The sequence below is a fragment of the Podarcis raffonei genome, chromosome 1 (genome assembly GCF_027172205.1).
Source record: "Podarcis raffonei isolate rPodRaf1 chromosome 1, rPodRaf1.pri, whole genome shotgun sequence".
NCBI lineage: Eukaryota > Metazoa > Chordata > Lepidosauria > Squamata > Lacertidae > Podarcis > Podarcis raffonei.
Window position 1 is genome coordinate 136,631,597 of NC_070602.1, and position 12,398 is coordinate 136,643,994.

The 12,398-nt window shown below is 40.7% G+C and overlaps 1 protein-coding gene across 2 annotated transcripts in view; it reads right to left on the bottom strand.

Annotated features, from left to right (window-relative positions):
- Positions 1 to 12,398, bottom strand: part of SPAG16 (sperm associated antigen 16) — a 395,434-nt gene that overhangs the window by 356,016 nt on the left and 27,020 nt on the right. For both annotated transcript variants that reach the window (XM_053364500.1, XM_053364511.1), the window contains exons 8-9: positions 11,014 to 11,083; positions 2,819 to 2,967 (exon numbers count right to left, since the gene is read on the bottom strand). In XM_053364500.1, the coding sequence (XP_053220475.1) occupies positions 2,819 to 2,967; positions 11,014 to 11,083 (219 nt within the window). The remainder of the gene's footprint in view (positions 1 to 2,818; positions 2,968 to 11,013; positions 11,084 to 12,398) is intronic.

Genomic DNA, 12,398 nt, shown 5'->3' on the forward strand with positions numbered 1-12,398 from the left:
ATAGAGGTCCAAAAATTGTGGCTAATTTACTAGCTAACTATTAACTGTCTAGCAGCAAGCCACAATTTTAGTGGGCCTTAGTTCTAGTTAATGGCCCTTCAGATTATTTATTTATTTAGCATCAGCTACGCAATGCAAAAGGCACTTCACCCCCCAAAATGGTATGATAAGTTCTTTTCCCAAGGGACTTGAAAAACTAAAAACAGACGCTGGAAACAATAGAGGAAGAAAATGGAAATAGAGGCAGAAGTAATTATTTCAGTCACACATACTTTGGCTTAGTCACAGGGTACTGGGCCTAGGGCAGTTTCCCCCAACCTGATATTCAACAGATGTTTTCGACTTCAACTCCCACCAGCCCCAGGAAGTATGGCCAATGGTCATACCCTAAACATCTGGAGAGCACTAGGTTGGGAACGGCTGAACTAGGAGGTGTTCCGAAGATGCCAAAGCAAGAAAGGGTGGACTTGTTTCAAAGAGCAGGAGATATTCAGACAGTTGAAAGTGCTGGAGTTGGAGATTGAGGGGGCCAGCGCTGTGCAACGTGTGTAATGTCAGCATGTTGCGCAATGTGCTGCGGAATTAATGTGAGCATGTTGTGCAGTGTGCATGCACAGCCACTGCAGATTTTGGGGGAGGGGGCCCTTGCCCCCCCAGGACACCCTAGATGGCACCTATGGGCAGGGGTGTGTCTGGGTATATGGAATTACACCTTAAAATTGATAGCTAGTTCTATTTAAATGCTTAACAAACATATATTGCTATTTGTACATAGTTCAGCGGGGCTTATTCTCAAGCAACTGAACGTATGATTGTAGTCCAAGTAGCTATTAATAATTTCCCTCTTTTGTTCTCTAACCTTTCCCAAACTCTGGGTAACAAGGACAAGAAATAACATAGTGCAGTGTCTTTGATCTGGCTAGATCCACTCACACAAAGACAGTAATTTGTTGACCTATTTAATGTACTGGTCAGATATTCTGCAAGCATAGTCTGCAATCTGAGCTAAGTAAACATGTGTCTCATAGGAAAGTTAATTCCCTCAGATAAACAACCCTCTTATGGTTCAATTTAATTTTAAAATACCAAAAGGAGGACATCATTCTTCATATATTCAAAGTTCAGCCTGGCATCTTTTCTAAAGATTACATCATAGATCTTAAAGTCAGAAATATCCTGAGATGACATTACAGTGCAAATTGAATAAACGGACATCAAAAGACAAACATATAGGATTAAAGAATTCTGAGCTCAAATGGGCATGGCTCGTCTGGCAACCAAGACAGATGCTTAATGTGAGAGCTCTCCTGATTTTGAGGCCTATGCCACTTAGAATACAAAGCGCTAAGGTAAAACTGATCTGAAGAAGATCTATTTCCCTCAAGTCTGACTTCTGTTCCCCAAAAACCTCAGACAGTGAAGAAGACCCTAGCAGGGCTAAAGGTTCCACTAACACACACACACACACACACACACACACACCGCAAACCAGTCAAGATCGTACAACTCTTCATATGTGGCAGAAAGGGGTGTGGCTCGCACACATGACAGGGCTATGCAGTGCAACCCCCTCATGCAGGCCTTTCAAAATATGAAGGGGGTTGAGAAAGTATCCACCTGATGCAACAAGCAAAAACACCTCTTCCTAACACAACTAATATAACCATGAATGTAAGCCGGAGGAAAAAGCCAAAAAGGACAACGTTAAGCACAGAAAAGGAAATTCCTGGGTTGGAGTTGTACTAACAGAACACCGCTTATTCCATACACACAACTTTTGTTGTAACAGAAAGGAAACAGATAATGCTTCAGAAAAACATAGAATGGGAACTTGAACATCTTCCTGGCAGGAGAAACATCAAAGGTGTGCCTTGGCCTGGACAGCTCAGCTGGTTAGAATGTGGATGAGACAGTGTTACGTACTGGGTGAACAGGACTTGAAATCAATAGAATGTACTTTATGTTGGACTGGATTGTGACTATTTCATAAATAGAAATATATTTTTCAAGTTCTCCCTACCCAAATATAATACAGGCAGCAGCCATTTTGTGCACGTTCAATTTGTGCACAACTGCCAACACCACTGTTTTCGGCCCTGGAAGGGGGCTGAATGGGGAGGGAGCTACATGGGGTGGAGGGGGCTCTGCCCTCTCTGCCGATGTGCACGATGACCCAGAAAGCAACCCCCGCACATCTGAGGACTTGCCTGTACCTTTACTCCATTATCCTCTGGGTACCCCCTACCAACTTTCTCATACAATGGAACCTTGGTTGTTGAACGTAATCTGTTCCGAAAGACCGTTCGACTTCTGAAACGTTCAACAACCGAGGCACAATTGCCGGTTAGCAAAATCCATTTAAAAAATGGAGAAACGTGCCTCAAAAGCTGTTTGACTTCTGAGGCGCGTTCGAAAACGGAAGCATTCACTTCCGGGTTGTTGGTGTTAGAAAGCCAAAATGTTCAATTTCTGAAGCATTCAAGGTTCCACTGTATAGCTGCCCCCTTTAACACTTCTGAACCATCCTCTGTCCACATAAAAAAAAAATTAGAAGAGCCAGTGTTTCTCAGCTGTAAGCCTCAGAATCCAGAACCAGTTTACACCAACAGCACTGGTGCTACACAGGAGTCACCAGTTGGCTTCTGGAATACAAAGAGGGAGAAGCTGTAGGAAGCTACAGAATCTTTCAGCAAACAGCGATATGGTTAATCATGGTGGTGTTTGCTATCACATGAACCCAATACTTTTTGTAACAATATTAAAACACTGAACATGAGGCCAAATTCTACAAAAATAGGCAAAATGAGAATTGGCATACCTTTGGATATCTCTTGCCCATCTGTTTTGTTGGATCTTTGGCTGAGTCATACGGATTAACACCAGTAAATACTTTGTGTTCCTTGGCTTCTCTGAGAGCTTTCTGGGAAGGTCCCTGTAATCCATCTTCTCTTTCACACTTACGGCCGGCTATGAAATAAAAGCAGTTTGGTTTTTACATTTTTTAAAAAAAATCATTTTTTGGTAGAAATTAAGCATGCATAAATTTGTTCTACTATAAAACAAATTAATCCCTGATTAATTTGCCCAACTTGCTTGTGATTTCAATCCAATCCAACAAGGATTGGCAATCTAAACTGGAATATCAAACGGAACAGATAGGACATTGGCCCTCATCCAGACTAAATAAACTCTTTTGAACATTCCTGGCAACTGATCTGTACACACCCAGAAGATGGCACTACTAGTGTCAATGTGGGCACCATTATGCAGAGCCTGAAGAACCACAGAGCAGAAGAATCCATATTGTTTGAAAATCAACAGTGTTTGGGAGAAGAGGACTGCAGTCACAAAATTAGAATCTTGAGGGGTTTTTTATTTAGCAGAGCTCTAAAAATGCAAAGTATGAAAGTATATCTGCATGTACAACTGCACACCCACAAGTCACAAGTGTCTCATTATATTCTCTCCAGTTAAAAAGCTGGTTGAGAAGGCTATGCTGGATAGCAATTTGAGAATGACAGAAAAAGCTCTGACTAAAAAGAGCACCAAATGGACTACCTGCATTGGGGCTACTGCCTTTAACATGAATGATGATGTAACATTCACATTTACAATAGCAAAGGGAACTAATATGGACCAGATCCTTCTGTGTTGCCCTTCATCACTGATTCCATGGGCAGTTCACAACAGTACAAATACATTACTAAGACAAATGCTACAATACAAAACACTTCAAAATCTTCATACCATGCATACTTTTATTTATGGATTTTATTTTTAAATTTTTATTAAATTTTCTTGAATACAAAAAAAGAACTTTTATTTATTTATTACTTGAAGTGGTACTACATAGATAATACAACGTAACATAATATTACAAACCCATTTGAAATAGCATTCAAATGCAGGTTTTATGCTTGATTTTTTTCTAATATAAAAAGCCCCAAACAATGTAATTGTTGTGACGTGGGGTTTGTGATTTCAGCTCTCTTGACATAATATGCTGGAGACAGTTCTGTAGTAACACTTCTTTATTAAAGCAAACAAGACTGAGAACTGAGGAGGGGAGAGCTACATTTATAGGGACAGGGAACTAGCTAGAAAGGATACATTTTGGAGGGAACAATATCAGGCAATCACAGTCCTGCCTTTTGGAGGAAACCAATAAGACAGAGGATCCAAATACAGCAGCTTAAATGAACCAATAGTAGCTGTACCCTCTGGAACCAAAAGGCAGTTACTTTAACCTAATGCAAATACAGACAATAATAATACAGATATAAAATCCTTTGACTCAATACACAACAGTAATGTTCCTTCACAGGTGAGTTGTACCAGCCACCTTATCACTTTGCTCTTTCCCAGCTTTGCAATATCCTTTTTGAGATGTAGGTACCAGAACTGTACACACTATTCCAAGTGCAGCTGCACCACAAATTTCCCTTTCCTAATGCTCCCTAACATGGAATTCATCTTTTGAACAGCTGGGTCAACATATTAAGTGAGCTTTCCATCAACAGTCCCCAAGATGCCTTTTCTGGTGGTCAGTCTCTGCCACTGAACTGCTTTTGCCATTTTAACACCATCTTAATGCTTACGGGATGCTGGTGGCGCTGTGGGTTAAACCACAGAGCCTAGGACTTGCCGATCAGAAGGTCGGCAGTTCGAATCCCCGCGACGGGGTGAGCTCCTGTTGCTCAGTCCCTGCTCCTGTCCACCTAGCAGTTTGAAAGCACGTCCAAGTGCAAGTAGATAAATAGGTACCGCTCCGGCGGGAAGGTAAACGGTGTTTCCGTGCATTGCTCTGGTTTGCCAAAAGCGGCTTAGTCATGCTGGCCACATGACCCAGAAGCTGTACGCCAGCTCCCTCGGCCAATAAAGCGAGATGAGTCCTGCAACCCCAGAGTCATCCGCGACCGGACCTAACGGTCAGGGGTCCCTTTACCTTTACCTTTAATGCTTAAGGTCAGCATCATAATTCCTGTCAATTTCCTTGTGCAAAATTCAACAGAACTGTTAAGTTTGAAGGTTACAAATGCTGGAATAATGATTACACATGAGCAGTACTATTATTCTAGAAAAAGAGGTGCCGAAACTCACCATGAACGCCTCCCTTGTTCCATATTGATGGCAATAGTGCCCACTTGAGAGGTGCCAGAACTGAGTTCAAGTGAGTTCTGGCTGGAAAAAGCCCTGCACATGAAGCTGATGGAAGTTGCTGTAAATCCAGCTGTACCATTAATTTTTTGATTATTTTAAATATTATTTATTTTTATGACTTTTAAAATATATCTGTAGGACAACCTACTTGAATCTTTGCTGGCTAAGATTTTTAATGTTTCTGTTAATCAGGAAAATTACTTTTCTTCTTTCTTTTTGCTCCTGTTCCTTTTTATATTAGATTTCAAAAATATTTTTTATTCTGGTGTATTATAAAAAGATACTTTGTATTGTATATGAACTTTTGTATATCTTTTGATAAGTATCAATGAATATATATATATATATTCTATAAAAACTGCAAGCACCAGTGGGGAAAACTGTTTGTTAAATCAAGTCTGTTTAAAGATTTAGACCAACCAGCCTATGCATGTTTTCCAGATAATATATACCTTTTTGCATTGCATGCTTCAGTGTTCTGTAAAATTGACTGTGATGGCCATATGGGTAAACTGAAGTCATTTGAATTGTCATTCTTGAAAAGTACACAAAATCCAACACTAAAATAAAATGTGCATCTAAAACAAATAAATTGAAAAATCCTTTCTGCATGTGAAATTATTCTCTCATTTTTACTATGAAGCCTGCATCCAAAGGGCACAATCGACCTTGCAGAGCCAGGCAGAGGCCCAGGCCAGGTAGATCACGTGGCCCCCTTTGCGCCTCCGCGTTCGCCCCAGTGCATCCCCTGAGATTGTGAATATGCTGACCGAGGCCCCCTTTGGAATCGGAGGCCCGGGCCAAGTGGCCCATATGGCCCCCCCTCTGCCTGGGCCTGCAATCGACTAGGAATTAAGCCCCACTGAAATAAACAGCTATGTTCTCTGCACAGTTCCCATTCATGGGACCTGCCCCAGAATAACTTCTCTTTGAGCTAAAACCCTTAAAATAAAAGTAATTGAAGCGTATGGCCACCTTAACTAATTTATTTGAAGGGACGCATGTGAAAAGAACTGTTTCTTACACAAGATGCTAGCCTTATAAATACTTTAAAAACTTTTCAACAACTGTTACAAGTATCATGTCTCAGAGTATTTCCCTAAGCATCACACATTGCAGAAATGTTTTATTTGTCTGGAAGCTCTTCTCTCACTGGCAGTTACATTCCTCGTGGGATTGTGTTCGTTTGTGAAATATACATACTTGCAAACTGCTACAGAATTAGGAAAGCCCAGAGGTTTAAATAGCATCTTCTGATCAAACACGTTTCCAAGTTCTACAAAATCATTACAGTTACCCAGTATAATATCTCAGAAGCATTTGCAGACCTCCTGTTTTGAGTGCCTTTCAGGTGGGATGGAAGGTATGTACTGTATATGCAGCAGAATTAAAACAGGTGCCTCTTCCTATTCAGTCATTCAGTCATTTTGCATTGCATACCAACCAGGTCATTCTGTATTGCATGATGACTAAAACGTTTTAAGACTGCAATTCCTTTTGGAAGGAACTTGGCTAATAAGCTTTAATGCAGGGGAAGGTTTACAGTGAGGGTATAGTGAGGGTTAGACACACATAGATTCCTCATCTCTAGTTTACATAAAATTTTGTTGTGGCACAACCAGGTGACAGGACAGGGTTAGCAGACAATCTTAATGACCTGAACTGGAATAAGTTTTTCCCTCAGGCAGCCTAGTCCAATGTTGTTTAGGACTTTATAAGTCAGAACAAAAATCTTAAACTAGGTTGGTCACATATAAGAAACCGGTGCTGCTCCTCTTTTAAAAGTGACATAACTTGTGCTTGGTATGGTGCCTTACTCAGCAACTTAGCTGCTGCATTCTGTCCTAGTTGCAGGTTCCAGACCAGCCTTAAGAACACTCCCATATACAGCATATTACAATTGTCCAGTTTTCAGGTTATCAATGCATGAGTCACCATGTCACGGCTATCCCTGTCCCAAAATAATCATAGCTGTCAAAGGGAGAGAAGCTGGCAAAACTATACTGAAGTCACTGAAGCCTCCAGCAAGAAATGTGAGTCAGGGAGCACCCCCAGACTATGCACCAGCTCTTCTGAGGGAAGAGTGCAACCCCATCTAGAAATGAGTACAACCAATGTCTAGGCAATTTGGGTTTGGGGAAGCCTGTGTATAAACTTGCATTATTAATCAACTTCCCATTCTGTAACATTGCATTTGCCCCTTCAAGCAGCAGAACCATTTTACTCACTGCCCACTATCTTAGGGAAAACAGATAAATAAATGAATGTTTTCTTACTAAGATTAATACTGGAATTCAGTTGCTGGTGCCCCAACGTAACTAAGTGTATACTGGCAAAGCGCAAGAATCCAGTGACATGTAATATTTTCCAGATTCATTGTAAAAAAAACCCACACATCCGCATCTCCATAAATATGTATGTAAGCATATGTATGCAGTATGTAAGTTTGCATACAGGTATAAACAGGGACGTGAAAAGGCTTGGTAGCAGTTGGTCCAGTTGATGGGTATCTAGACCACTGCTATGTGATGGCTGGGGGACAAGAGTAGGGCATCCAAAAAGAAAAAAGCTTCTTTTTTCCCTACTTGATCTTGTTGTAACTACAGCCTGCTGATAGAAGGCTCCTTCTGTGCTTATTTTCTGTGGGCTACAAAAACAGTGTGGCACCATGGCATAAGTAGGATGGTGGAGCGAGGAGAGCGTCCAGCCATGACTGCTGCATAACCACCACTGCTGGTACTCCTTGCCATATAATCCTTGCTCATTCACTCATTTCACTGTTCCACTTCCACCCCATCCCACCTACTAGAGGTACTTAAGAGATTAATTATAAATAACAGTTTTCATCTCCCAAAAACTTGTTTTCAAAAATGAATAGAGCTTTTCGAAGAGCCACACTGAATAGCAGTACAGAGTCATTCTGCTGTTGTGAGTCTGGGCTGTCTTGATTACTGTAAATGGGTATCATCTGAAATGTTTCCTGGTGGAGAACAGGAATATGACAAAATAACCTTAATTCCTCTCTCTAAAAATAGGGTTGGCTTACTATCTGGAGTGCTTTAGCAAGGTAGCATTTGTTCATAGCCTATAACCCTAGGAACTGTGCTGGTATATAAAAGTGGAATGCTATTGTTTTACCCCAGGAATGTTACCTCAAGAGAGATATAACAAGTCACTCACTAGAGTCAGCAGGCAAAATGAAGAAAATCTGGTGTATAATATACAGGAAAAAACACTGCCTCAGCCACTACAGACAATTAGGAACATTTTTACTGAAATTTAAGAAAAATATTTTCCCATGATTTACAGGTTTTGCACTGTTCGCTCTGCATCTTTTCAGTGATGTTCCTGAAAATCACTTCAGTAAATTGTGTATCTGTTCTGTTAACTTTGTTCCATTTAGGTCCCAAACTGAGCAAAAGCGTGAAACATACAGCCCCAATATTAACACTAATTATCCTCAGCTATTTTTTGTACACAATTAAAGTCTTTTTTCAATGAAAGCTACATATTATCAGTGACCAACATTGCTAAAAATTTCACTAGGATCACAGCCTTAAATAAAAAAATGGCTACATCTTGTTCAATCACTTCAGACTGTACCAACATATAAGGAGATTCTGGATGGACCAGACCAAAGTTCCATCTTGCATCCTCTACTCACAATGGTCAACCAGGTGCCTGTGGGAGACCTACAAGTAAGACATGAGCACAACAGCACTCTCCCCACTTCTGTTCCCCAGCAACTGGTACTCAGAGGCATGTTACTTTCAACATCAGAGTTATGCACAAGTCCATCAGGACTTGTGGCCAAATTCCAGTGTTTATTCACAGTATGAATAGTGCTTCCCTTTTATCTGTCCTGATCTTCCAACATTTGGTTTCACTGTGTGGCCCTGGGTTATAGTATTATGTGAGGAGGAGGAGGAGGAGGAGGAGGAGGAGGAGGAGGAGGAGGAGGAGGAAAACTCTCTAGCCACTTTTTCCAAAGGACCTCCATGATGCAACCTTTCCTCATAGGAGTTTTTCAGCCCCTTGAACCTTTTGGTTGCTATTTTCTGATCTTTTCCAGCTTAACTTCAACGTGCTTTTTAAGGTGCAGCAACCAGAACTGTATACAATATTCCAAATACAACTGCAATTTAGATTTTTATAACACCATAATAGTTTTGGTAGTTTTGCTTTCAGTCCCTTTCCTAATGATCCTTAACACACCTCTTTTACAGCTGCTGCACTCTGAGTGAACAACTTCACTGAGGTATTCCTGGGACCACACCTTCTACCTACAATGGACCTGCTATCAAAATATGAAATCCAGCAGCGTTTCTGGGGAGGGGCACACTAAACAGCATTCTAACACATCAAGGAGAACACTTGGCTACCATACTTCTCCTTATTGGAGCGACAGATTTTCTGTGTCGAGGTGATGTGGTGTGTATGGAGTTCAAGCATGTAAACTCCAACCTACAGTCTGAAATGGTACACCCCAGTGAGACCTCTGCCTCTAAAATAAACTGCGTACCTACTGATTGAATCAACCAGAATCTAAATCAATGTTTTGTTACACACACACACAACCACTACAAAAAATTATACGCAAAAGGGTTTAGCCATGCAACTATCATAAAATATTATGGGTGGATGCTAAACAGTTTACCCTGGAAGGAAGTCACACTAAGTTCAATGAGACTTCCTTGTGAATATGCTTAAGGCTGCAGCCTAATCACATTTCACTGCAGTTGCTATTTATTTTTATAGTAAGTCATTTCTATTAGACTTCTGGAAGGTGAGTAAAATGATAGTAATGCAGCAGATAGGCTGAAGGGCTCATAAAATAAAAATATCAATGTTCCATTGCCAAACCTGCAAATATATTTCATAAAGCTACTCAAAGGAAAAGAAATGTCCATGATCAAGATCTATAAAACTTGACATATGCTATGACTTATTGCCAACCTATTTTCCAGTTAAAGAATAGTAGTAAAGTGATATTGCAAACAGCATTTGAGTTTCCTGTTTTGATTTTCAAGTCTCCATCCAAACATGAACACCCTTAACCTTTTAGTGAATTTGCTAATACAAATAACATATAAATGCTGCTCCCTAGTATAAAAATGCAAATCCCTCAAAAAGCCTCCATATTTCAGTTTGTACATATTCAAATTTGCTTAACATTAGCATCTTGTACTTCAAAACTTGGTAACAAAATGTTTTTTAAAACAGAAAAGCTCAGAGTCAATTCAGCCTGTATACAGAGGAATCCTCATGGAGCCAACACTCCCCCATTCCTCAGCACATCCACTCAACACACCAAGCCATTAAGGGAATGAGATGCCTGTAAATGGTTCCCATATCAATGTCTGGCCTGTAACAGGCAGTGTACTGACCATGCACACACCCTGCAGGAAGGAAAGCGGATACGAAACTCTGTTGATTCCTGCAGGAATCTCTCTTAGCATGGAGGACTGTTTCTATGGTGGACTAGACAGAGTCTGCAGTATTTATTTAATGATATGACCTCATCCCCAGGGCAGCCTCTGCTCCCAGGCAATCAGGAAAGAGAACTGACACGGTATTAAAAACCCACTCAGTGACATCTCAACTCCCACAGTAGCTCAGAAAGCATTTCATTCATTTTGCAGATTTAACAATGTTTTCCCACCATAGCCCTTCAGAGCTCACACCCATTTGCCTCGTCCATGTGAATCGCTGTGTCTCAAAGCTTAACATTCATTAAATCATTTTAGGGTTTAACATGCAAGAGAATTTTGAATGCCTAACCATTTGCACAATCTTTGGAAAGCATTTTTTTCTGTTCAAGTTCGGGATTTCAATATATAGGAAAACGTTTACCTTTAGTGACAGGAATTTGAATGTAGCTTCCAGACTCTAAGCTTCGTAAAGTGGCTTGTAAACCTGTAATCTGAACAATGAAGGAAAAAAGACATTGAGAACTTTCATTTCTCCCATTAAGAAAATCAGACATATGTGTGAATGCATGCAAAATAATCAGTCTAAAATATCTCAATGTGGTAAGAATCTGAGTGTCTATAGAAATCAATATATTAGTTATCCTTCAACATACTTTTAAACAATGCTTTCCTTGCACTCAGTCAGGGTAATTAAAGTGAAGTAAACAATCTTTCCACCTTCTCAAGATCACTTCACATAGTTCATCAGTAACTCTCAGGCAAAGGGGAACCAGCACTCAAGCTTACAGGTGGCCTAAATTATCCAGCAGGAATTTAGCCTGCAAATTACCACCACACTCTGGCCAAAGATGGGAAATGCAAGGAAGCCAGTTGTAACAACTACAGCTGAGCCAAAATTTATCAAAAGCCATTTATTCTTCAAAAATATTAAGACTTCTCATTTTCTCACAAAAATGTCACTTTGCAGTGTTTTTCAAAATACTCTCCACCATCTACCCTTCATGGTGCCCTGGAACATAATTAAGTTCAAATATCTTAAGGGTTGTCACATGGAAGATGCAGCAAACTTGTTTTCTCCTGCTCTGGAGGGTAGGACTTGAATAAATGGCTTCAAGTTACAAGAAAGGAGATTCCAACTAGACATCAGGAAGAACTTTCTGACATTAAGAGCTGATCGATAGTGGAACGCACTCCCTTGGGAGCTTGCGGACTCTCCTTCCTTGGAGGTTTTTAAGCAGAGGTTGGGTGGCCATCTGTCTTGGATTCTTTAGTTGAGGTTCCTGCATTTCAAAGGGTTGGACCAGACAACCCTTGGGGGGTCTCTTCCAACTCCATGATTTTATGATTCTATGAAGTCTGGAGCATTTTGGTTGATGCAAAATTGTGGCCAGGCTACCCAAAAACAACCCAAACATTTAAAGCGCATACTCCAACCAGGAATCCTAGGAACTGTAGTCTGTTTTGGAAGCTGGAAATTGTAGCTCTGTGTGGGGCTAATTACAGTTCTAAGGATTTGGGGGGGGGGAATCAAATATGTTTTATTTGTATCAATAAGGCAGAGTGATCCTGTGAATGCTTCCAGGGCTGTCTTGCTCAACAGTCTGAGCATCGAGGAGCTCTGCCCTTATTGCATATAGGTTGCCTTTGCCTTCTTGGCCCTCTGCTTTTGCCATGCTCTGTCCCACAACTGAACAGGAGATGTGCCTGACAAGGAGGGAAATGAATGTATCAGATCTGTCCCACACGGGGATAATATGCATCAAACATACATTCTTCACACTGTGCCTAGAAGTGAGGTCACGTACA